The sequence below is a fragment of the Delphinus delphis genome, chromosome 1, assembly GCF_949987515.2.
Source record: "Delphinus delphis chromosome 1, mDelDel1.2, whole genome shotgun sequence".
In the NCBI taxonomy this organism is placed as follows: domain Eukaryota; kingdom Metazoa; phylum Chordata; class Mammalia; order Artiodactyla; family Delphinidae; genus Delphinus; species Delphinus delphis.
The window spans coordinates 77,763,343-77,790,796 of record NC_082683.1 but is presented as its reverse complement, the minus strand read 5'-3'; the positions used below and the strand labels follow the sequence as shown (position 1 = coordinate 77,790,796).

At 36.2% G+C, this 27,454-nt stretch overlaps 1 protein-coding gene across 1 annotated transcript; it reads left to right on the top strand.

Annotated features, from left to right (window-relative positions):
* GTF2B (general transcription factor IIB) lies at positions 1 to 27,454 on the top strand. Its single transcript, XM_060024975.1, has 7 exons — positions 1 to 114; positions 4,128 to 4,234; positions 20,279 to 20,412; positions 22,657 to 22,803; positions 22,929 to 23,058; positions 24,240 to 24,521; positions 26,731 to 27,454. The coding sequence occupies exons 1-7, from the start codon at positions 98 to 100 to the stop codon at positions 26,862 to 26,864; spliced, it is 951 nt and encodes a 316-aa protein (XP_059880958.1). The 5' UTR covers positions 1 to 97; the 3' UTR covers positions 26,865 to 27,454.

The following is a 27,454-nucleotide window of genomic DNA, read 5'->3' as shown; positions in this document are numbered from 1 at the left end:
TATAAAAGCCAGTCTCGCAGCGTTTCTCCGTCACAATCGCTTCCTGTTTGCGGTTCGTCGGTCGTCCTTGGTGGCTGGAATTGCAGTGGCCGTGAAGATGGCGTCTACCAGCCGGTAAGTACGTCCAGCCGAGCTTGGGCAGCTGAGGGGCGGGCGGCGAGTGCGGGGGCTTGCAAGGTGGCCGCCGGCACTTCAGCGTCGGGCGAAACGCCGCGGAGGTGCGGGGAGAGGCGGCAGGACCGGCCGGCCGCCCCGGACAAAGGCTCTCCCAGAGGCAGGGCTGACAGGGGTGTCGCAGGGGGTACCGAACCGCCGGCATTTCTCCGCCAGCGTCCTAGGCCGTTTTCTCACCCAGGCACCACCGTGTGAAGGCTCATGTACCCCCAGCCCCTGGCCTCGCGTCTTCTACGGATATTTCACCCGTCCTTTTTTTCTTGTTAATTTTTTCTACGCTTGGTTTTCCATCTGTGGCTCAACAAGCCCGAGGGTCCGTGAATCCTCCTCTCTAAAGGGAAAGGGTTAATTTTAGGCCCCTATTGATCTGACAAGCCAGAAAGTTAGGGACGTCAGCATTGGTAAGGCTGAGAGAAACTGATTGCCATCCTCGAGGCCTTTTGAAGTGGAAGCTAGGGCATTTCTGAAGAGTTGATAAGTTCTCTTCTAAGAGATTTCATTACAGATGTCGTCTGCATACTCTTGAAGAAGATCTTGCCTGCAGAAAATTATGTATGCTGGGTAGTCACTCTTTAATATTATATTTTAAAAATGTGATGTACCCATATCTACAGGAAGTGCATACAGTGCCGTTAGAGACAGCCTTTAATCCTGTGACGTGAAAAATGTTTGCAGACCCTAATTATATCTCTCATGACCACCATGAGGTATATGTTAGGATTTTTGCGTAAGTGTAAACTGAGTCATGCCAATGTTGACTTATCCAAGGTTAGTGTTAGAACAGAGTGTAGAGTCTCATATCTATTTCCTGTTGTCACACTTGGCCTCTAGTTAACTCATGTATTAAAAGTATCAAATTAACTTCTGTAGCTTCTGGAAGGCAAGGTAGCTCTGGCATAATTTTTCTGAGCTTGTTATCATCTCTGGAATTGAATTCGCGATGAAAGCCATTATCACAAAATAGTAAGCTGGAGAAATCCAGGCCCTTTCTGGTAAACTACCAAGGCTTACTGCTTTATGTTACTGTATTTTTAAAAGGTTGGGGGAGGAGGCAGCCTTAGCTAAAACTACTTGGACACAGCTCTTAAAGCCAGGGACACTTGTTCACTTGTTACTGAATTAGTAAACACTTGTTTGCTAATTCAGTGTTTGAATGCTCAGTCATTCTAACTGGGTGTGGCTCTGCCAGGTAAGGCTTCCTTGTAGGTAAATGGAGAAATAGCTTCCCAAACCACTTATCTATGACTTGTATTCTCTCATGGCAGTAGATCTGAAAGGTAAACGTGGTCATATTTGGGCTAAGCTTTTGTATATAATAGAACAGGAAATGGTATTTGTAAGAAATGTTGTAATAGTTAAATATAGTAAATTCACTTGATAGATTCTTTACCAAAAGAATACATTTCCTTTGTGTGCCTTTATTCTCTTCATTAAAAAAATCTTTGAAATATTTCTTTGAAGTAAATTTTTTCTAGGCATGTCCAGCTCTTAAATGTATGTCATTGCTGTCCATCTGTTGAGTTTTTCTACCAGTGAGAACAAAGGTAAATGTTAGTATTTCTGTCCTTAGCTTTTTTCCCCCTGAGGAAGATGTACAGTGACTAGGCTATGAAACTGCTTGGTGTTTTCACAGAGAAGAACACAAATGTTGTGACTTAAAATCTAAACTCCACCACTTACTAGTTCTGTGATTTTAGGAAAATCGTTTTCTGAGCATAATCTTTAAAATGGAGGTAATGCTTAATTTTCAGAATTGCTAATGAAGATTAATAATATATGTATAGTACTAGACACATAGTAGGCACCTAATACATGATAGCTATAAAGTGAAGTTTGGCATTATGTGGCTTCTTAGGCAGCCTGAGTTATTTTAATCTCAGTGGTGGTGGTTTACTCCATTCCTTCCCTCTTGTTTCTCTCCCTTACTTCCCCACCACCCCACTCTTGTGCTGCTTCTTTTGTATTACCCTTGTGGGTAATTTCATTAAAATTGACTGCTTGAGCACAGTTTCATTTTATTTTGGATAGGTAACACAGGCAAATCATAGAAAAGCAAGAAGAAAAGTGAAAAGCAGTTCCTTCTTTCCCTAGCTCCTAGCCATCTAATTCTCCAAAGCAGTCATTATAACCAGTTTCTTGGTGTTTTCATAGTGATTCTGTGGTTTCACAAACATATGCATATAGTCCTAACCTCTCTTCTTCGAAAAAGTAGTCTAATATAAACACTGTGTGCTACCTTGCTTTTTACCTTTTTTGTGAAATTAGCACACACAAGTGTACAGTTCAATTACAAAGTGAGCACATACACATAGCTACCACCCAGGTCTAGAAATCAAATACCACTAGCACCCTGGAAGCCTCCTTTATGCCCTCAGTCATTACCCCTTCCCAAACGTAACCACATCCTGACTTCTAACACCATAGGTTTGTTTTGCCTGATTTAAACTTTATATATAAATGTATATGTATTTCTCTGTGTCTGGTTTCTTTTATCAGCATTTTGAGATTTATTCATGTTACTGCATATAACTGTAGTTCATACTTTTTTCAGTTTTCTGTAAAATCCCCACCTTACTCTTTTCACTTAGGATATCTTTGAGATGTTTCCATATCATTTTTATATACATATACACGCACACAATAGTATGTCTACTTATTAATAGTATGAAATATATCAGTCCTTGGTATGCTGTGTGCCACATGGCTGCCCATTTTATGCATTTGTAATTACTGTTACTTTACTAACATTTTCCTTTATTTTTACATGGTTTTCTTTAATAATTTATACTAATTTCTTAATGTTTTGTCATAATTTATTAAAATATTTTTCTAGTAGAAATTTATGGAATAAATGTGAATATAAAACAAATCTCCATTCCCTCTTTCCATAGTGAAAAGATCCAAGATGTGTTCTGGTTAATCTGAATATATAAATTTTGGGAATATGGATTACTTTATCATTTTTTCTGTGGGTATCACCTATGTTGAAAGTTAACATTCTGAACTGTTTGCTACTTTGAGAAACTTTATCCAAAACCACAGATACCTATTTACATACTTTAAGAATGCTTGATGTTGTCTTTTATGTGTATATTTGTGGTGGTCATAACATAACCTTGTTCTGTATTAACTTCAGGTGAACTTTTAAAAAGGGCTTATTTTCAGGGATACCAGACATTTGTGATTGTAAGGCCACACCCACAGAAATAATTACTAAATCTATGTTAAATATCTTTGATGCTTTTTAGAACTGATTCTGTTAGGTCATTTAAGGCTGATGTGTCTTCCCCAGACTGCCTTATTTTCAAAATAAATTAATCAAACAAATTGTTAATATCACAGATAGATTAAAAAGTAGATCTTGAAACAATTTCTTGAGGGCTCACAAACTTAGTTCTGGTCTAAATGAAATCATCAGGTCCTAGCCACCTCTACCACCCTCATTTGTATACCTTTTAGGTTCAGTGTACTATTCTAAGTGTATTACTAAGGTATGCAGCACGTAGAAAACAAAGACTTGAAATTCATTATCTGACCATAGAAATAAGTGGCAAGGGTCACAAGCCCAGATGGTTATGTGTAAATGTTGCACCGTTATTATGGTAGCTAGTCATTTCTATGTTAATCAAGGTTTATAAACATTTTAGTAGCCTACATGTTAAAAGAAAAAAAACACTTGTTTTCCATTTAAGTTTTTAAAGCCTTCTATTCTGCAAACCAATAACTGTTCTTACAAAAAACAATTCCAATTGTATCTGTTAATACTAGCTAGGATTTAAAGTAACCTAACCTAGGATTTTTACTTTGAGAATTTAGCTTAAATGTATTATAAATGTAAATGTATTATAAATTTATTGGAAAAATGTTCAAAATCCTCTTTTTCCCCCCAAAAGATTAGTACTTTGTTGCATGTTGGTTAGGAGGATATTTAAAAAAAAATTTTTTTCATTTAGTTTGGATGCTCTTCCAAGAGTCACATGTCCAAATCATCCAGATGCGATCTTAGTGGAGGACTACAGAGCTGGTGATATGATCTGTCCTGAATGTGGCCTGGTTGTAGGTGAGCAGTTACTATGGTTTTAAATGAAATCACTATTTGGGGCATTTTGTTTTTGTGTATTTTCCAAACTCTCTTTTAATGAATACATTCTGACTTTTTCCCCCTACAGGTAATTCATATTTATTGTAAAACAAAAATAATTAGAAAAAAGGAAATAAGTAAGAGTGAAATCAGAGACACCATATTTTATTGTCTGTACAAACGCATATATTTCATAATGTGGGGTAGGAGGGAACATCTAAAATTGAGATAGCTGATCCAGAAGAAAAGGCCCTTAGTCCTTTGTCTCCTGTATCCGTAGTCTTAAACATTTGCACTCTTGTGCATATGAAATAATGAATAAATGTAATCTAACTTTTGCGACTTTTGTATATTTAAATATGATTTATTTTAGAGTAATAAAGGTAGATAAGCATGATTTATTTTGGAGTAATAAAGGTATATCTTTATAAAGGTACTGAGTGTCATCCAAGGCCTTTTAGTCATCAAAAATGATTTAATTTTCATTTGCTCATACAGAATGATTTGTTTATGAATTTCTAGTGTGAAATTGTTAGTGTCAAAATAATACTTCTTAAAATATCACTTTTATTTCTACTTTCTCACTAATCTAGATATGTAGCATAACTTTAGGATAGAGATAGTCTGTTCAAAAATTTTCTTATGGTGGGGTTGCCGCCAGCACCTGAGAAAAGGAGTCCTACTTGAAGTTTGAAATACTCAAGGTTGAAACTGCTAGTAGGATTGTGGGAAGTATAACAGAAACATGGGTGGGGATATACTGTGGAAGTGTCTTGCTTGGAGGACATCTGTAATATTCATGCAAATAGACTGCTTGCCTCAGACCTCCAGTGGGAGTTTTAAGTCATACAGAGTTGTTAATAGGAATCGGAATCCATTTGCAATTATATTCTGCTCAGTAAGCAGTATTAACAGTTAATATACTTATATGCTAGGCACTGTTCTAAGTGACTTACATATTCACTCAGTTTATCCTTGGAGACACTTGTGAGGTGTCTTCATTTTAGAGGTGCAGAAACGGGAGTTTAAGTAGTCTGGCAGTCTAGCTCCACTGCCTGCATGGGAGCCAAATTTCTATCCTGCCGTTGTCTTTTGTAATAAAATGAGTTCAATCTGAGATTGGCAAACTGTGACCTATCACCTGTTGTTATATGGTGTGTGTGCTGAGAATGACTTTTATGTTTTTTAATTTTGAAAAAAATGAGAATAATTTTGGGAACACATGAAAATATTATCAAATTCAAACTTCAGTACACATAAATAAAGTTTTATTGGAACATAGCCACACTCATTTGTTTATATATTGTCTATGGCTGCTTTCATGTTACAGTAGCGGAATCTAGTGGTTGCAACAGAAACCATATGTGGTGCTCTCATCACATCACACTGCTGCTTAGGGCACTACAAATCCCAGTGAAGCAGTTATAAACCCACAGCATTTTTGAGTGCCAGGCATATCTCCATACTGAAACATTTTATTTATTTATTTTGTTACCATTGCATACCCATCATGTCAAAATGAGAAAAAAAGCTGAACTCTGAATGTCATGCTTTTAAGGCACAGTGGAGCGTAGGTTGTTACTGAATTAGGTGGCAAAGCATTGTGTTCATTATGCAGTGATACTGTAGATGTGCCAGAAGAATACAACAGACGTTGACATTACCAGACTAAGCACTTATCACAATACTACTAACTCAGGAAAACAATGGTCAGAAAATTTAGAAAATATATAGTGGAATATCTCATCACAGCAGAATTTCTTCACAAAAATAAAAGAATAAAAATAAGTCAGTTTGGCCTCTTGACCTGGAAAGCCTAAAATATTTACTTTGGCCCTTTAAAGAAAAGGTTTGCTGACCCCTAAGTTAAATGAGAGCATTCTGTCTCTTCCAAAGTATTAAGATTGAACTGATAATATGTAAGAGTGAGACAGAGACAGAAGACTGAAGATAATTTCAGATTCTTGGCTCTCCTAACTTCTGTAGCCACTTAAAAAGAAGTAGTGCAAAAATACTGCATTATATTTCCAGTCTTTCCATCAGCTTCACTTCCACTTTGACTAGCAAGATAGTTGGGTAAATAAAATTAAGCAACTGGAGAAGGAAGATATAATTCTCAAGGCTTACCTGCTTTTTTGTGCTTGGAATCCTTAATTTTTAGTTGCATTTTTCTGTTATATCAAACCAAGGGAAGTTAATTTTCTTTTAGTTTTGCTTTATTATTAGTCTTGAACAGCATCAAAACTACTATTTTTCAATCTAACTAAACCTACTAGGCTAAATTTTAAGACCTGAAAACTTAAAAATATAATCTGATTAAACTTCTCTATATATAGAAATACCTGTTTATGATACTGTTTTTTTTGATGTAAAATATAACAAACACTTGATTTAAAATATACAGTAGCCTTATTCACAGATATTGTGGTTAAATGTGTAATATGATGTCCTGCAAGTGAAGAATCTATTCCATGACTAGACAAGGGGAGGCAGGCAAGATTCTGCTAAAAAAGTTCTGTTTTGCTAGGGATATCATCAGTCAAATTATGTTGAGAATAGTTTAATTGATCATGACATTCCATGGGTCTGAATTTTAAAAATAACATATACATACGTACATACACACACAAATGTATATCATTGTCATATATCAATAATAAATTTAGATTTGCATCATCTTGCTGGTTTAAAGGCATATGCTTTGTTGCCAGCTCAATTCAACCTTTATCTCTAATACTATGGAAATGGGGAAGAAATTAAGCTGAACAAATATTCTGCAGTCCATTGAGGGCATAAAATTTGTGGCTTCTTTCATGTTTGAGATATTGATGTTCATGGAGATTTATATCTAGACAACATCATCATGTGTTTCCTAATAAATAATCTTGGTGTACATAGTTTGATTGTACTTGCCATGAAATTTTACATTGTCTGAAAGTTTTTATATTATATTTATTGAATAAGCATTTTGAATAGCTTTCTGTTTAAATAATCACCAGACAACCTTAGAAACAAACTCTTTTAGAATTGTTTTTGGACCACTCTGTACTTACTTAATATTTAATATGTTCTTGAAACTTAAAGCAGCCTGTTGTCACTAACTCCCCTTAATTTTAAACCCAAGACTAGATACTGCTCAACTGTTACCTTCAGAGCCATATATTATCCCTCTCAACTGAGTTATCAAGTAGGAGAGCCCATTACTATTATCTTTTTAAATGAAATTAATACAAAAAATGTTTTATATAATATACCTTTTTTCTAGTCTCTAATAACACCTTTCTCACTGTCCTTCAAACCTTCATTGGTAGACTCCTTGAGGCCCACCACTCAGTCTTAAAACCAGTGCCATGTGTTTTAGGACTTTCTTAAAGCAACATTGTACTTTCAGGAACCAATTTCTGTTTCAGTAACATGACAGATCACCTCAAAATTCAGTGGCTTATAACAACCATTTCATTTTGCTCATAATTTTATTGGTCATTAATTTGGGAAGGATTCATCTGGGCCATTGTTTCGGCACTGGCTAGACCTGGAGGATCCACTTCCATAACGGCATCTTCATCTGCATTTTGATGCCTTTCTGTTCCTTGACCTCCCCACAGAGGTTTGTCATCCTCTAAAGCTTCTCCATAGTTGTGTTAGAGTAGTCATATTTCATACATGGTGGTTGGTTTCTACGAGAAATATCCCAGGAGCAAGTGTTTTCAGCGAGAACGGAAGCTGGACTCAAGTAGTTAAGGGCTATGCCTTGGAACAGGGTCACTTCTGCATTCTATTAGTCAAAGCAGCCCTAGAACCCACCTAGATTGGAAGGGGAGGAGAAATAGCCCCACCTCAATGTGAGGGTGACAAGGTCATGTTGCAGAAGAACATGTGGATGGGAAATATTATTGCTGCCATCTTTGGAAAATACAATTTGTTACATGTTTGATGTCCTGTTTAATTTTTCCCCAGTATTTAAATGGTTGTGTAGTATTTAGTCTCTCAGGTAATTTAGGTTGTTTCCAATTTTTTGTAGCTGTTCGTAGTACTACTTATAACATGTAATAGTTTAATTGACTTTCCTCTTGTATTTGAATTATAAGATTGTTATTTTAGACGTATGAAGTATTATGATTTGTCATTGGATATCTCATCAGTGACCCTTAAGATATTGGTAGTGATCTCTAAAATAGGGCCAATTTTTAAAGCAAAGCTTTGTCATTTCTACCATGTTGGCTGTAACAGCACTGTGTGGGTTTTTTCCCCCAAATCCTGTGTGATTATGACACTTTAAAAGTTGAGCACTAGGTGGCAGTATAATCATATTTAGATTATCACTTTGTTCATAAGTTTGACCTTGTATATTGTTTGGGCATGATTTATAGGCTGCAAAGTGTAAGGTTAGTAAGCTGTCGTAACAGCTATTAAAACATGAAATTGGTTATCAAGACTTTTATAAATTAGGATTTCACAATGAGGTGTTGTTTAGAACTAGTGGTATCATTTCTACTTAAAGCCACTTTTTGTGTAGCATTTAAAATGGAATTCTTCCATTGATTTTAAAAGTAATATAAGGAGGGCTTCCCTGGTGGCGCAGTGGTTGAGAGTCCGCCTGCCGATGCAGGGGACACGGGTTCGTGCCTCGGTCCAGGAAGATCCTACATCCCGCAGAGCAGCTGGGCCCGTGAGCCATGGCCACTGGGCCTGCGCGTCCAGAGCCTGTGCTCCGCAACGGGAGAGGCCACAACAGTCAGAGGCCCGCGTACCGCAAGAAAAAAAAGAAAGTAATATAAGGAAAATACCGGAAAATAGTTTAGATGAATTTCAAAGAGAAAAATGAGTCGATTTGACCTTCCCCTCCTAAGTTCATTCTGGATATTGTTTATACTAGTGAATCTGAGACATGAACGTGAATGTACATTAAGAATCAGCTGAGAAATGTTTTAAAAGATTCCAGGCCCCACTTCCAGAAACCCTAGCTCAGGTCATACATTGGTAACATGTTAAGAAACACAGATCTATCCTGTAAACTTTATAATTTGGCATATTCTTTGTAATCTCTGTACAGTTAGGCTTCTCATCTTTGCTTTCATATTTCCCATGTCTCCAGACCTAGACTGCAAATTCCTATAAGACAGATATCTATGTGTGTCCATAGTTCCTAGGGTAACTAGGAGTCAGTGGCCCTGGAGTCTAGACTTGACTCTACTACTTAATAAGTTATGTAACTAAGGTTAAGTTACATAATTTCTCCAAGCTTAACTTTCTTTATGTGTAAAATAAGTACACCCCCCCCAAAAGGACATGTACCATACATCTCAGATTTGTTAGGAATTGTTAAGAATAAAATGAGATAATGTATAAAATACATAGTATAATTTTAGTATGAGATTTCAGTGAAACGTATTTTAGGGATATAAGTACTCCTTTTTTCTTAACCTTGTAGAAAAAAAGGGTGATTCCAAATCTGAGATGCCATTCTTCCTAGCAAGTCAATTGCAAAATGTGTTTTAGTGATTGTTATGGGTCTGGCATATTTAATGCTGCAATTGTAGTATTTTAAACATTATCGGATTACCATCTTTAAATTTGCATTAGCAGTGTTTCCTAAAGGAAAATATTCAGCTTTAGTTTACTATAGCCAAGTTATATTTTAAAATTAAGGAATATTTGTATTCACTTTCAAATTCTTGCTTTGTCGTCTCTTGTAAGCCCTCAGACACAGCCTTTTTTACCTAATTCAGAAATCTTTAATTTAGATGCTACTTTCTCTTAAGCATCAGAGAACCACTAATTTTACTTGGGTAACACAACCACTCTGAGGTAGTTTTTTGATTTTAAAGAAAGGGAAACTGAGGCTTGTAGTGTTTGGGTAATTAGCTCAAGATTCTACACCTAGTAAGTGACACAGCCACTTAAATCCAGATTTATTGGACTTGAAAAGCCTTTGGTCTTTGTACTGCATGTTTCCATTAAACACTGTGCTGGTCAAGGAGAGTGATAGAAAGATGAGGTGCTATAACCAAGCTCTGGACCAATTCTTTGTCTACTGTGTGGAAAGGAGGAAGGTAAATTAAAACAACAAAGAGTGGTAAAAGTTCTATTACAGATCTTCCAAGTTTGGTGAGAACACGTAGGAAGGAAGTGGTGACTTCCTAGGGAAATTACTGTTGAATTTACATTGAAAACATGATCATTAGAATGAGTAAGGGTTTATGGAGGGAAAGTCATTCCAGGTAGAGGGGAAAAGAAACATGTGCCATAAGATGGAGGCCTGAAAGTATCAATATTAGTATGTGAAGGACTAAATGTATTGTGACTAAGTTAAGATGCATCTTCTACCAGAGCCAGGGCTCCTTAGCTTAGATGCTGCTGCTGCTGCTGCTTGCTGCAGACCTGCCCGTATTTCAGGAAAAGCAAGGTCTGTTCACATATTCAAGGATGGAACTTATAATGTATTTTCCTTTACAAACTGTTTTCCTAATGGTAGTTACACTGTTGACTTGTACAGGGTTTTTTTTGTTTTTATTGTTTTTTAATGGTCTAAACATGGATAAAATAGGATTTTATGGGCTGGTCTGGGAAATTAACCATGATATGGTTTGTTTCTAGTGGATAATTCATTTTGGGTTGGTACCCAGTTTACATTGTGGGAACATAAACTGATTTAGAGACTGACTATATTATAAATAGTATTTCTTTATAAAATATCTCTTGATCAAAGTTCCCTTCAAAATTATCTTTAATGCAAGATTTCTGATAAGAATGTGTAGTAACCCTAGACTAAAAATCAGGATTCTTTGAAATGTGAGAAGGAATGGTAGGAAGGGTTAGGTGACTGAGGAAGGTGTGGAAACTAATGATGCATTTCATTTTCAGCATTAGATTTAACAAATACAGTGTGTTGGCTTAAACAGTTTCCCAGAGCACCTTGATTTTTTGTAATTAAAAAATTCAGTGCTTTGGATTTATCCATCTTGAATAATAATACATTTTGATTATTGAAGTTTTTGACTTAGCACATTTTGAAAACTTTTGCAGTTTTAAACTAAATGGTTTTAGATAAATCTAGCCTATGAAAACAAGTAGCTTGGGGGATATTGTTCTAAGACTTCTGAATTCTCTACCAAAGGTGGTATGCCAAAATGCTTACAAGATGGCAGAAAGAATTGAAATTCTGGGCAGTTCCTCTTAATATTCCCTTTTTAAAAATTCCTTTATTGGGACTTCCCTGGTGGCATGGTGGATAAGACTCCACGCTCCCAATGCAGGGGGCCTGGGTTCAATCCCTGGTCAGGGAACTAGATCCCACATGCATGTCACAACTAAGAGTTCAAATGCCACAACTAAGGAGCCTGCAACTAAGACCCCATGCAACCAAATAAATAAATATTTTTAAAAAAATTTCTTTATTAATTTACAATAATAAACAGAAAACAAAAATATCCTGAGTCTAGGTCAGGTTGGAAAGTCAGATTATCTTCAGTATTGGCTTCCTGGCTGCTTTTGATATGTTGCAGTTTTCCCCTTTGTTAAAATTGCTACCTTAAGCCATTATGATTTTAATATTGTACTACAGAATATCTTTGGTTGTATTTACCATTTATAGCTTGCCTGGTAAGAAGGTTAAATGTCTGTTTAATTTGTCTTTGTGTACTGTTTCCTTTATACTATCAAGCAAAGTACCTTGTTTCTACAGGACATCCTTTCTTACCTCTCTCCCCTGCTCCGGCATTATTCCTTGTAGCAGAAGATGTTGGTTGTTTCCCAGTATCTATTACCCAACTCTTTCTTTAATAATAAGAATCCACTGGGCCTGTGGCTGCTCAGCTAGACTGTATTTATTTCCCAGCTTCCCTTCCAGTTGGTTATGGCCACCTGATTAAGTTCTAAGAGTGCACTGTAAAGTAGAAGAGATTTGTGCAATTCTAGATCCTGCCCTAAGGGATGTGCTCTCCCTTTTTCTCCTTCCCATTGGCTAGAATGCAGACATGATGGAGGGAACTACCAGCAGCCATCATACACTACAAAATGCAAGTCATGATGAAGATGGCTTATCAAAAAAGATAGGAGGAGCCTGGGAGTCACACTAATCCAAAACAATTAACTGTGGTAACCTGAGAAAGTTCTATCTCGTTGAAGTTGCTGTTGTTTTTGCTTTGATTACAGACCTACCTGTATCCTTCCTAATACATTTTTGGAATCATATTGGGAGTTTATTTTTGTTTGGATTCTCTGTTGTCTGCCAGGGATTTGTGAGTACCCAGAGAGGCTGGGAGTACTTAACAGTGGTGGATTGGAAGGTTTTCCAACATCACTGCCACCACTGGACTTGGATTGATAATTCTTTATTTCAGGATGAATAAGTATAAACATCAGCCTGAGGCTTTTGAATACAAACTACAGTAAAGACGAACAGTGGTCCTATGGACTTAACAGAAAATTCTGATTCTGATACAGTTTACTAGAAAAAAGTTATAGAAAATAACTGCTTTTTGTGATCAGTGAAATAAAGCTTCCTTAATGTTTCTATTAAAAGTGGTCAGAAATAAAGAAGATAGTACAAGGAGACAAACACAGTAAAACTGTTTCGATAGCAATGAGCTGACTTAACATTCTAGAAAATCGAATCAGTAAAGCAGAAAACAAACCTGAGAATATAAAGAGTGAATTTTGGAAAGTGGTAAAGACAAGATAGCCACTATGGTACTACTTGAAGATCCAGCTGAATATGATAAAATATTAAAGGTGCAATAGAAGAAAACTTGACATTCCTCACAGAAGACCCTTAGGGTTGCACATCAAGATTCGCACGCACCACTGGGGAATGTATCCTTTTAACATTTAAAAAGTTTTATTAATAAAAATTTGCAAGCAACCAACCAGTAAAAACATTACTTTGAAGGGACCTAAAATTTTATTGATGGAATACAATGAAGTTAAGTCTGATTCCTGTTTGTCTTGTGACACAGAAAGGAGGTCATAGAACAATCTTTTTAAAATAAATTTATACATAAATCCACAAAAATACAAAGCTGAGTTTTATTTGCTAATTGTCATGTGGAACAGTACTGATGACTATTCCCTGATATTTCTGGTTCTTCTCTTTTGGGCCACATGGTGCAATTGTATTTCCCCACTCGGTTTGAAGTTAAACATCACCACTTGACTGGCTTTGGCCAATGGTATGTGAGTAGAAATGTTACTATTAGAAACCTATTTCCCTAGCATGGTGACTGGCATGTCTCAAGTGGTAGGAATTCCATCAACTTGAATAAGGACTGCATAGAAAGCAGTCCTGGGCTTTCTATTCATACCATCCTCGGCCAGCTTTTTTTTTTTTTTCCTCCCTAATCCAACTTGTCTTTTTTGAGGCAGTACAAAGCAAACACTAAAAGAAACTCATGCTAAGTTACTTTGGGGCCAAAAGGAAAATGTTATGAAATGAAGCATGTTGGCTAACTAATACTTTATCTTTAGAGTTCTAGAGAGACTTAAAAAATGTGAGTTAGTAAAGATAAAGTATTCTCTTTTTTTAAAAAAAATTAATTTATTTTTGGTTGTGTTGGGCTTTCGTTACAGTGCACGGGCTTCTCGTTGCGGTGGCTTCTCTTGTTGCAGAGCACGGGCTCTAGGCACCTGGGCTTCAGTAGTTGTGGCACTTGGGCTCAGTAATTGTGGCTCGTGGGCTCTAGAGCGCAGGCTCAGTAGTTGTGGCACATGGGCTTAGTTGCTGCGGACCAGGGCTTGAACGCGTGTCCCCTGCATTGGCAGGTAGATTCTTAACCACTGTGCCACCAGGGAATTGTTTAAAATTAATAGACTATAAAAGTGGTTGAATATAAGCATATAAAAGTGGTTGAATTAAAACCACTGGTTAAAAGTGGTTGAATATAAGCATATAAAATACTATAGCAATTACTAGTTAGAAAATGAGATTCTTAACAACAAAAAGGTCTAAATGTGACATACATGTAATCTGAAAGAAGACCTTGAGAAAGAGTATACTCCCTTGTCCAAGAAGATAGATAAAAATTGTTCTGTCACTCCCCCCAAAGTGTATAGGTTTGATACAGTTTAATTCAAATTCAACAGTATTTTGGTGGGGGTGAATTTTAATTTTTAGTTTATTAAGGTATAATTGCAGACAATAAAATTCAAAGATCCCAAATGTATGGTCTTAAATTTTGTCATTGCATATACTGGTGTAACCAACACACTAATCAAGATATTTAGGGACTTCCTGGCAGTCCAGTGATTAAGACTCTGGGCTTCCACTGCAGGGGGCATGGGTTCTATCCCTGGTCAGGGAACTAAGATCCTGCAAGCCTCACGATGCAGCCAAAAAAAAAAACCAAACAGACAAACAAAACATGATTAGACCATTTCCCTCATCTCAGAAGTTCCCTTATGCCTTTTTCTAGTCAGTCACCTCTACCTCGCCCCCCACCTCCAACCCAACCCAACCCAGCAATCCCTGTACTGATTTCTATCCTCAGAAATTGTTTTGCCTGTTTTTGAACTTCCTACAAATAAAATCATATAATATGGTTGGTTTTTCTTATGTGTGACTGACTTTTTTTTTACTCAAAATAGTGTTTTCGAAATGCACTTGTTACTGCATTATTAGTAGTTTACTTGCTGAGTTTTCCATTGTTTACATTTTCCCATTGATGGACATTTGGGTTTCCAGTTTTTAGCTAATATGAATAATGCTGCTGTGCACATTCTTGTATGAGACTTTATTTTAATAAATTTATTTTATTTCATTTTATTTATTGTTTTTGGCTGTGTTGGGTCTTCGTTGCGGTGTGCAGGGGCTTCTCATTGTGGTGGCTTCTCTTGTTGCGGAGCACGGGCTCTAGGCGCATGGGCTTCAGTAGTTGTGGCTCATGGGCTCTAGAGCGCAGGCTCAGTAGTTGTGGCTCACGGGCTGTAGAGTGCAGGCTCAGTAGTTGTGGTGCACGGGCTTAGTTGCTCCACGGCACGTGGGATCTTCCTGGACCAGGGATCAAACTCGTGTCCCCTGCATTGGCAGGTGGATTCTTAACCACTGCACCACCAGGGAAGCCCTGTATGAGACTTTCTAAAAAATATTTAGTTATTTATTTTATTTGGCTGTGTCAGGTCTTGGTTGCTGCGTGCGGGCTCTTCGTTGTGGCGCGTGGGCTTCTCTCTCGTTGTGGTGCTCGGGCTCCAGAGCGCGCGGGCTCTCTAGTTGTGGTGCTCAGGCTCAGTAGTTGAGGTTCACGGGCTTAGTTGCCCAACCAGGGATTGAACCTGTGTCCCCTGCATTGGAAGGCAGATTCTTAACCCCTGGACCAGCAGGGAAGTCCCATATTCTTGTGTGAGATTTTTGTAGGCAAATACTTAGGAGTGGAATTGCCAGATCATAAGGTGGGTAGGTGCCAAAGTAGTTGAACGGTTTTAAACTGGTGTGAATGATTTTGGCAATTATTCTCAATTTCTTCTTGAAAAAATAGATGAAACTCATTGTAGAATATAGTATAATATCTTAGTTAATACTCTTTAGACACCACTGATACGTGGATTGAGAACTGTGCATGTGTGTAATACCTAGATGTACATATTGAATCTGTTTACCTTTTTGGATGAGGAACTTGATCAGAGTGTTAGAGATCATACTCTATAGATGGAGGGAGGAGTAGTGCTATTATGTACATAACAGTCCTGCTATGATTTTGGCTATTAAAAACCTTTATATATAGACTTTCTATCTGGTGTTAATTTTACAAAAATCAGTGTGTGGTTAAGAAAGGAACTGGTGAAAGTTGGCGTGTTTCTCTGTTTCTAGAACGTGGAAGGCTTTGTGAGGTTGTGTGTTATGCGCACATGTGCTAATTGGCAGGCAGCTTCTTGTCAAAGGTTGATTATGCCCAAACAGTATGGCTGCCTTGTACACTTACTCCTTGAAAAATTCTGTAATGCAGTTTGCTTCCAGAGCAGCTTTTAAAAGTGCGACCATTTAGATGTTTTCCAAGAAAATCCTTTATATATTCTGACTTTTTTTCTGAATGATCTGCCCTATTTCTTGTTACTCATGCACTTAATCTGGTGGTCTAGTTGTAGTTTCATGATGTGCTTTTTGAGTTATTTTGGAAATTTTATTTTTTACAAATGCTATGTTTTGAGCAGTAACATATAAAAAGAGGGAATAGCTCTTAGCACAAACCACAGATTGTTGAATGAGTCATGTAGATCATTCCCACGTATGTGGAAAAATTACATCACTACCCAGTTCTGGTCTTTCTATTTATACTGTCCTAGGCCAGCTTTTTTTAAAATTTATTTTCTCCCTAATCCAGCTTGTCTTTTTTGAGGCAGTACAAAGCAAGCACTAAAAAAAACTCATGGTAAGTTACTTTTGGGCCAAAAGGAAATGCTGTGAAGTGAAGCATGTTGGCTAACTAATATTTTATCATATTTAGAGTCCCAGAAGGACTTAAAAGATGTGAGTTAGTAAAGATAAAGTATTCTCTTTTTTTAAAATTAATTAAAAAAAATTTTAACATCTTTATTGGCGTCTAATTTCTTTGCAATGGTGTGTTAAGTTTCTGCTTGGCTGCGTTGGGTTTTTGTTGCTGCGTGCGGGCTTTCTCTAGTTGCAGTGAGTGGGGGGCTGCTCTTCCTTGTGGTGCACGGGATTCTCATTGAGGTTGCTTCTCTTTGTTGCGTAGTATGGGCTCTAGGTGCGCGGGCTTCAGTAGTTGTGGCTTAGTGGTCTCTAGAGCGCAGGCTCAGTAGTTGTGGCGCACAGGCTTAGTTGCTCCGCGGCATGTGAGATCTTCCCAGAGCAGGGCTCAAACCTGTGTCCCCTGCTTTGGCAGGAGGATTGTTAACCACTGCACCACCAGGGAAGTCCCTAAAATATTCTCTTAATACAGCCATTGTGTTAATTAAGATATTAAAAGTTAATGATGACATTTGATTTTTTTTAACTTAAATTTTTTAAGTAACTGTAGATTTGAAGGCCACAGTAGTTTTTTGTTTTGTGTACATTTGTGTTTTCATTTCACTGACTAGGAAAGTTGGATTCACTTTTCTCCCTTTGAAAACACGAAGCATGGAGACACTGTGGTATCACTTTGATCAGTGGATGCTATTAAAGGGACTAAACTTTGTCTAAAAATCTTGTTTTGGGGGACTTCCCTGGTGGTCCAGTGGTTAAGACTGTGGACTCCTAATGCAGGGGGCCCAGGTTCGATCTCTGGTTGGGGAACTAGATCCCGCATGCCGAAACTGAGATCCCGCATGCCACAACTAAGACACGACACAGCCAAATAAATAAATAATAAAAATAAATATTTTCAAAAAATAAAAATCGGGCCTTCCCTGGTGGCGCAGTGGTTGAGAGTCCGCCTGCCGATGCAGGGGACACGGGTTCGTGCCCCGGTCCGGGAAGATCCCACATGCCGCGGAGCGGCTGGGCCCGTGAGCCATAGCCGCTGGGCCTGCGCATCCAGAGCCTGTGCTCCGCAATGGGAGAGGCCGCAACAGTGAGAGGCCTGCGTACCGCAAAAAAAAATAAATAAATAAAAAATAAAACTCTTGTTTTGGTGTTTTGATAGAAATTTAGTGAAAAGAGCTTGTAGTGGAATAGGCACAATATGATATAATTTTAATCTTACAAAAAATATATATATACACATGAATGAAAAGACAGAAAGAATATATGCCAGAATATTTACAGTGGCTGTCTTTGGATGTTGGTAATACAGGTAATTTTGTTTTGCTTATGTAACTATTTTTTGTAAGCAGCTATTCTGTAAAAAGGAAGAACAGTCAAGTCTCTTTAGAGTGGTCTTTTGGAGACATGGGCCTTGCTTATTAGTATTATAGTAAAGTTCAGTGCACAGTTACAGATTTTATGTTTCTTTCAGGTAAGTTTTAAAAATCATTATTAATTTATGTAATTAGAATTGCTTCCCAAGTTTAGTGATGTTTGCTTTTATGAGGAGGAAGCAGTGAAATCCATCATGACCATCCCATCAATTTAACTTTTTCTCCTTATTTTGGGCCACCTGCCCAATCTCTGATCCACAGAAGTTGCCTAAACTGATCTCCCTGCTTCTGCTTTCCTTGGTCATTCTTATTGCATAAGGTATGACAAATGGGGATCCTAGCTCTATCCCAGTTCCCTAGTGACAGGGACACACGATAGTCCAAGTGAGATCTGGTTATTCCCAAGTGACCTGAGCGTTCAGAGAAAAACAGATTTTCCCCAAACCATCAGGAATGAATGATTCTGTTGTGTATTTACCTGTTTTCTTAAATATAACACTAAGATCAGATCACTGTACTCTATTTATAAGCATTTTAGTTAACGTACCATATATAAAAACGTTTAGAAGATTTAGCACAATCTACATGTAGTTCCTTCCTTCTGTTCTCTCCCTGCCTCCTTTGCTGTCCTACTGATCCTACTGATCAAGTACTGCAGCAAAGCACTCTGATATTGATCCTGTAAAAGTCTAATATGGAGATTAATATTTTACAACTGGTGCTCTTCTTACTCAGAATGAATGTCAAAATGTCAGAATGTTATTATTTTTATAGCAATAAATAGCTAATATCAAACAACTTACTTTGAACTGGTTTTTAAGCACTTCATGTGTACTGAACCTGTATGAGCTTATTTAATGTTTAAATCTTTAAAATGAGGTTATTGGGGAAATTTAAAGCTGAGGAAGTGAAGGCACAGAAATGAGGAAATTTGTCCAAAGCTAAGCAGCAAGAGTCCACACTGTTAACCATTATATTAATTGACTGTCAATACCAGACTTATTTTTTTTTAATTCCTTCCTTATTTATTTTTTTATTGGAGTATAGTTGCTTTACACTGCTGTGTCAGTTTCTGCTGTACAGCAAAGTGAATCAGCCATGTGTATACATATATGTCCTCTTTTTTGGATTTCCTTCCCATTTAGGTCATCACAGAGCTCCAAGTAGATTTCCCTGTGCTATAGAGTAGGTTCTCATCATTTATCTGTTTTATACATAGTAGTGTATATAAATCAATCCCAGTCTCCGAATTCACCTGCCTCCCTTGGTATCCCTACTTTTGTTCTCTACGAATACCAGACTTTTAACTACTGAGGTAACTTACTTCTGCCATTCCTTTCTCCTTTGTTTGTTGTGTATAGGCACAGATGAAAATGATCTGGTTCCTGCTTTCAGTTTTATCACAGCTGGTGGAAAAGCTCATGTTTTACGAATGCAGTATAGAACAGATTTTGGAATCCCATTCGCGTTTCAGTTTTAGCTGTGTGATCTTTGGCAAATTAGTTTTATTTCTAGTGTAGCAATAAAAGTGGCACCTACCTTTTATAAGGCTTTCAGTATTGAAAGAGAACATTTACGAAGGGCACAATCACTAGCATATGCATGTGTTCATGTTAACTCTTGTCTGTGGTTGGAGGTGTTACCAGCCATTGAGCATTCCCCCCAAAGCAGTAATCTACATCAGATCTACCCATGTCTGGCTTCTTGCTTACTGATTTCTAGGCTTAAAGTTTATTCTGTATGAATTATTTGGCCCAAAATATTTTTTCATCAAATAGTTACTAAAACATACCCTTAGGCTTAGATCTTTGCAGAGCGTTGCCCATGAAAACTTTGTAATTTTTTAAATGTTAAACTATGTGTATTAATACGATTGTGAATAGTGTTTTCTGTTTTTTTCCATGCCTGTTGCACATTTTGGTTCTTCATGGTTATATTACTTTATCTTTGCATCACATATGAATAGCTTTATTTTGCTATTTGTCCTTATTTTGACTAATTCTTTGTTCCAGGAGTTAGAATATGATTAATCATAGCATAATGTTTAAAGAGGGTTATTATTGGACTGGCACAATAGGAATGCTATAGGACAAATGCCTGAAACAAGATACTTAAGCTGAAACCTGATGTTTGTGTTGAGATTTTCTGGGAATAATAGGGCCGAGTTGGGCATTAAGCAGCATTAAATAAATCCCATCTTGACAAAACAATTTAGACTTGCACTTATATTCTCAGGTGACCGGGTTATCGATGTAGGATCTGAGTGGAGAACTTTCAGCAATGATAAAGCAACAAAAGATCCATCTCGAGTTGGAGATTCTCAGAATCCTCTTCTGAGTGATGGAGATTTGTCTACTATGATTGGCAAGGTAATAAATCCATTTGGCAGGAAGTACCAGGTGCAGACTGACTAAAGACCTGTTTGGGAACTTTGCAAAAGTATCAGTCTGCCCCAGTGAGTAATCTTGATCTGAGAATAAGATTTGCCAGTACTACTATTGTGAATGATGGTTGCCTTATGCATTTCTTCCATCTTAAATGGGAGACCAATAGATTGAAGTTACAGGCCCTTGTTTTCATGAAGCAGTTTTGCACAAAAAATTGAGTGTAGTATGTTCTTTGAGTTCATATTGACATGTTCCTTGAATATGAATGTTTTCTCTTTTCCCTCGATACCACCTAAGATAAATTGGATCTCAGTATAGACTACTTTCTAATATTGGTGAATTTACTTTCCTCATCAGTAAAGTGAGAATAATACTACTTTATAGAGATATATATAGAGATACTTTATAGAGATATATATACATGGGAATGTATGTAAAGTATCTATAACACATGTAGTGTGTAGAATGTGTTCAATAGATGGTACCTGCTGCTATTATATAAAGCAGGAGCATAATCTTCCTGGCAGCCTGGCTGTTTTTTGCTCTGTTATCTGAATTGGAAGTAGTAGTGGCATTATTCCAAAGGACTCATCAAGGAAGTGTATGCTATTTTAGGACTGAATCTGTATTACTGCATAGTCTATTTTTAAGAAAGTATTCAAAAGTAGGTCATTATTTTTTCATGGTCTATAAATTACATATTAAGTTTGAAAAATGGTGTAGGCTAATTTAAAAAGTTTATAATATTCAGAAATATTTTAAAGTAGGAGGTTTCTGTGTTTGCTTTAGCTTTACAGGCTGGAAAAAAGTATACTAAGGACAGTTTTAAATGTTTAAGATTGCAACTAATTAATGCTGTGACTTTTTTAATGTTTAATTTTTTTCAATAGGAAATACATGATTCAAAAACAAAAATGTAAAAAAAACCACAGTGGTTTTTCCTCACCCTTGACCCCTAAACTCTGTTTCTGTTGCAGCCCCCTTTCCCTGTCAGAACAGGTAACCACTATTAGGTTCTCCTGTTTCTTTTGAAAGTTGTTTATGCCTATATGGCAAAGAAATTTTTTAAGATGGTACATTTGTCATATGTTAAATTTCTGAATGTATTTGGGGATATTTCTGGACTTTGCATGCTTTCTCTAACCTGGTCTAGTTAGTCCAGTGCCACCCCACACTGTTCTGATATCTGGCTTTATTGTCCTTTTCCAGCATTTTCTTCACTTGTCTTTTCCATTTAAAGTTAGGATAACTTTGTTTAGTTTAAAAACAAAAAACAAAACTTGGGTATTATTTCAACTGAGTTTTGTTAGATTTGCAAATTGCCTTAGGGAAAATTGACTTCTTAAGGAAAAAATCTTGTTTTCCAGAAATATAGTATGCATTTCCATTTCCTTAGGTCATATGTGTCCTTCAGTGGATGTTTTAAAGTTTTCTTCATCAAGGTCTTGCATGTTTCTTAAGTTGATCCCTAGATATTTTATCTTTTTTGTTGCTGTTGTAATTGCAGCTTTTTCTTTCATCTTCTAACTGGTTGATTACACATATGTAGGCTATTGATTTCTATTTATCAATTTTGAACTTGCCCCTCTAATGAATTCTCTTATTATTTATAGCAGTTTGAGTGATTTTCTTGAGTATTCTAGGTAAATACAAAGGTAGTATCTGCAAATAGTTTATCACTTCTGTCTCAAATTTGTACTTCTAATCTTTCTCTTGCTGAGTTTTAATATAATTATACTAATGTAATTAATATAATTGTTATATAATAACATTATATAATTAAAATTACATCATGTTGGTTAGTTTTTCTAGTACAGTGTTAGAAAATGGTAGCGGTAGGAGGTGTTTTTGTCTTCTGACTTCAGTGGTAATGCTGCTAATGTTTCTTCATTAATCATTGTGCTGGCTTTGGACTTGGGAGTTTTGTTTGCTTAACTTTTTTAAGCACCTTTGGAGATTATCATGTGACTTTTCTCCTAGGTCTATTAATATGATGGTTTATATTATTAGATTTTCTAATAATATATTTACATTTAAAGTATTTGCTAGAAAACCTCTTTAAAACCATCTTAACCTGGTACTTTTTCTTTTGAGGAATAGAGAGGTTGCTCAGGGTAGATTTCTTGGGTAATATGGAGTCAGATTGTATAAGTTAAGTTTTCTTAGAAATTGTTCATTCAGGTTTTCAAAGTTTTTTGCGTAAAGTTATAAAACTTTGTTTTATAGGGTACAGGAGCTGCAAGTTTTGATGAATTCGGTAATTCTAAGTACCAGAATAGGAGAACCATGAGTAGTTCTGATCGGGCAATGATGAATGCATTCAAAGAAATCACTACCATGGCAGACAGAATCAACCTCCCTCGAAATATAGTTGTAAGTTCTTGTCTTTAAGCCATGCTGGCTTTGACTTAGCATAATTTAGTGAAAACATGAAATTTTGCTATTGTGGCTAATTAAATGGCCTAGAATTAATTAAACTTAGTTTCTCTGCTTTGAAGGATCGAACAAATAATCTGTTCAAGCAAGTGTATGAACAGAAGAGCCTGAAGGGAAGGGCTAATGATGCCATAGCTTCTGCTTGTCTCTATATTGCCTGCAGACAGGAAGGAGTTCCTAGGACATTTAAAGGTAAGTTTTTAGTTGCTTAGATATAAATGTTATCTATTTCATATTAAAGTGACAGACCAAAGTCAAGCAGCTTTGACAGTAGGTAGATAAGTCATGTCTTCCTGGTTACATACAGTAATCCACCTAAGTACCTTTCTAAACACCACCTTATTTTATTCCTTGACAAAAATTCTGTGATCATACTGATCATGTTCTTTTCAGGCTATTGCCCATGTAAAGTCATGTTAGTCCATGTATGCCCTCTGTTCTTTGCTAGTAGGATCTTCTGACTATACCTTGTGCGTTTTGAGGCCTGGCATCAGAAGCCTTTGTAGTAAGTCTGTACACTGGATGCACAGAAAAGTTTCCGCTCCCAGCACAGGTCTCTACAGGTGAGGGAGTCAAGCCTTAGAAAGCATGAATGAAACTTTTTCTCTTGAGTTAGACAGTTTATATTTTCACACTTCGGTTGGAGGCTTTGCAAGAACCAGTGTTTTTCATCTAATTTGTAGTTTACCCATGAAAACATTACAGCTTATTCACAGTGTTGCTGTGATACTTACACATTTTAGCTTAAGACTATAATTACCCTTCATTCATCCATGAATATTTTTTACGTTTTCTTGTGTCAGAGTGAAGAGGCAGTGACCATTATCATTACCATCTTTTGGGTTATTACAGCGAAAACTAAGGCTTTTGTTAAATTTATTCTGAAAGTGGTAGTTGAATTTTTAGAATAACAGGGTCAAATATTTGATCTCATTTTTCTATAGCCTGTAATCTCAGGGATTGCATGTACGTATGACATTGTGTAACTTGAGAAGCCTTCTTTAGTTTGAGTATTTTCTTTCATCTTCTTGACATACTCCTTACAACAGATTAATACATAAATATCAAAGAAGTTTTTGATTGGTTGAAGAAACTTGCATGAATTGAAACTTAAGAGAAGTTAATATTTTGAAATATTAAAACCTACATTTAACTTTTTAAAAACTTCTTTTAAGTGTAATAAACATTTAAATTAACAGAAATTTTAAATTAGCTCTATGAGAAGTATCACTGAGAGGATTAGAGATTGATCTTTAAGGCATGATTGAATTTTGCAATTAGAATATATTACTTTTATAATCAGAAATGATAGATTTTACAGTGAACTACATGGCCTATGTGGATTTATTTATTTATTTTTTTTCTCTTTTTAGAAATATGTGCCGTATCACGAATTTCTAAGAAAGAAATCGGTCGATGTTTTAAACTTATTTTGAAAGCTTTAGAAACCAGTGTGGATCTGATTACAACTGGGGACTTCATGTCCAGGTTTTGTTCCAACCTTTGTCTTCCTAAACAAGTACAGATGGCAGCTACACATATAGCCCGTAAAGCTGTGGAGTTGGACTTGGTTCCTGGAAGGAGCCCAATATCTGTGGCAGCAGCCGCCATTTACATGGCCTCACAGGCATCAGCTGAGAAAAGGACCCAAAAAGGTAGGATTGTTCATCAGGAAGGGTAGTGATGAAATTAATAAAGGCTGTAGTATGTGATTGTATTTCCATTTTAAGTACGAAGCAGGTACAGGCCTACCTGGTTCTGTTGCACTTTGCAGATACTGCATTTTTTTTTTTTTTTTACAAATGGAAGGTTTATGGCAATTCTGAATTGTCAGATGATGGTTAGCATTTTTTTAGTAATAAAGTATTTTTTAGTTGAGGTATATGCATTATCTTTTTAGACATAATTCTTCTGCACATTTAATAGACTACAGTATAGTGTAAATATAAATTTTATATGTATTGGGAATCCCAGAAATTCCTGTGATTTGCTTTACTGCAGTATTGGCTTTATTTCAGTGGTCTGAACTGAACCTGCAATATGTCTGAGGGATGCCACTAAATATCTAGAGCCCATGTTTAAGAGGTAGTTCCTTAGCATCAAAACTTAAGAAAATACAGCATTTTAAGTGTCTCATAAATAAAAATATTTGGAGGCATAACCCTGTGTACAGACTTAACTTTTTTTTCATTTGAATTAAGTAATTAATTTTAGTTTGTACATTTTTCATTTTTAGAAGTTTTTATTTGTTCACCCTAAATTCTCCTGGTTATTTCGAATAGTCTGTTTTTCCCCTCAAAACTTAACTTTTTAAATCTTGAGAGGAGGTGGCCATGCTTTGTTTCTCATTGGCTGGCATGGTACCCTACAGAGAGGCACACTATAAATATGTGTTGACCATCAAGTTTTAACTTTCTGTGAAACCTGTTCTCTTTCTTCTTTTGTATGCTATTCACAATTTCTTCGTGAAAATGCTAACATAAGCAGTTAAACCTTCTGCAGCTATTCTTGAATTTACTGTTGTAGAACTTTCAAGCAGAAGTATTAAGTGAATTTTTTTACAAGCATGCATTCCTTAATTAGTTCCATGATCCTCAAAAAGATTTATAAAGAAAAGGGAGCAGTCAATTCTAAATTTAAAAGTGAGGTAGTGAAATTACTTGCTGCCCAGCACCCAGTTGACATTCACATAGTTGACATTGATTGGTATTTATGTCTAGAAAAATATAATGCAACATACGATAAGGAAATTTAAAATTAGCTAATTGTGCACTGATGGCAGCATCCACACTGAAAAGCTGTAAAATCTCACTGATTTGAACTGGCTCTGAAAAGATGGTAAAATGAGTTTGTATTAAAGGGTGTGTTTAAAAAATCTATTTTGATTAAGTATAACTAACCAAATAATTGTCAAGTGGCAGTCCTTTGGGACTTGGTTTAAAAAATGGAAGGAAAATATGACACTGACTTTGAATGGTAAAAGTGGATCCTTGGATTCTGTAATAGACTGTAGAAATAACTCATGTGAGCTCAATATATATGCTCAAGTATGTGTTTATAATAGTGAAAAACATCTATATCATGCTATAATATACAGCTGTTTGACCTCAGATATGTTAAGTAGAAAAAAGAGGCTGTAGAAAAATACTTATAGGGACATCCCTGGTGGTCCAGTGGTTAAGACTCCAAGCTCCCAATGTAGGGGGCCTGGGTTCGATCCCTAGTCAGGGAACTAGATCATCATACATGTCGCAACTAAAGATCCTGCATGCGGCAACGAAGATCCCACGTGCTGCAACTAAGACCCAGAGCAGCCAAATAAATAAATATTTTTTTAAAAAAGAAAAATACCAACATGATCCCATTTTGGTTTTAACCTAACAAGAACCTCTTAATAGAGGTTTAGCTAGGGGAGACGTTGCAGGGGAACTTTTAAACACAGAACTAATAAAGTGAATTTCTTTACAGGAATGTATTCATAGATTCTGTGATCCTCAAAAAAATTTATTGTGAAGAAGTCAGTTCTAAATACAATGAGCAATATAATAGCTATCACACATAGTGCTATGCCTTGAACACCGTTTAAATGTTTTCCGTATAGTAAACCTTTTAAACTAATTCGACAATGCTTTGCGAAAAGTACTAATACCATTATTATTGTTGTTACTGTAGCCCTGCTTTCTACTTTTTAGTTTTTGAAAATATTTTTGTTTTCTTTTTCACTTAAGACGTTTTATAGTACCATGTCTCACAAACGCAGGTAGTAGAAGGGGAGGTAGGATGGAGGTTAAACTTAATATTGCAGGTAGTAGAAGGGGAGGTAGGATGGAAGTTAAACTTAATATTTTGATTTTTGTCTTTTAGAAATTGGAGATATTGCTGGTGTTGCTGATGTTACAATCAGACAGTCCTACAGGCTAATCTATCCTCGGGCCCCAGATCTGTTTCCTACAGACTTCAAATTTGACACCCCTGTGGACAAACTACCACAGCTATAAATTGAGGCAGCTAATGTGAAACTCCTATGAACACTGAACTTTTGCCTGTTGTACATAGCCTATACAAAGTGCTGGATTGAGCCTTTAATAAGGAAAAACGAAAGATATGGTACGCATTCCAGGGCTAAATATTAATTGCTTGGCATTCATATGTATATACTAGTGAAACATATTTAATGACATTTCTTATTCAATTTGCTTCCTTTTGTAGCAATCTAGGAAACTGTATTTTGGAAGATATTTGAAATTACATAATTCTTGAATAAAACATTTTTCAAAACTAAAGGTTTTGTTACAGTTATGTTACATGTAATTTATAATTTATATAATTTATAATTACAAATAATGCATATTGTAGCTAATGAAGCTGATAGAGGTCCTTGTTTTCCATTATTTTTTCATATATATTTAATTTTCTTATTTTAATAAAGTTATGGAAATAACAGGCTTTTGAGGAACCACTGTTGAACATATTTAGTTTGCAGTTTAAAAGGAGGTGTGTGTGTGATTTCTTAATATATGTATATTAAAAAGCAAGAAGTGATGAACAGGGCCTTGAAAGGCACTGGCTTTAGAGATACAAGAATGTT

Bases quoted from the DNA above. Each gene is read 5' to 3' on its own strand.
- GTF2B (XM_060024975.1), top strand. The intron at 23,059-24,239 runs GTAAGTTTTTAG...TTCTCTTTTTAG, and splicing joins AGTTCCTAGGACATTTAAAG to AAATATGTGCCGTATCACGA. The intron at 24,522-26,730 runs GTAGGATTGTTC...TTTGTCTTTTAG, and splicing joins TGAGAAAAGGACCCAAAAAG to AAATTGGAGATATTGCTGGT.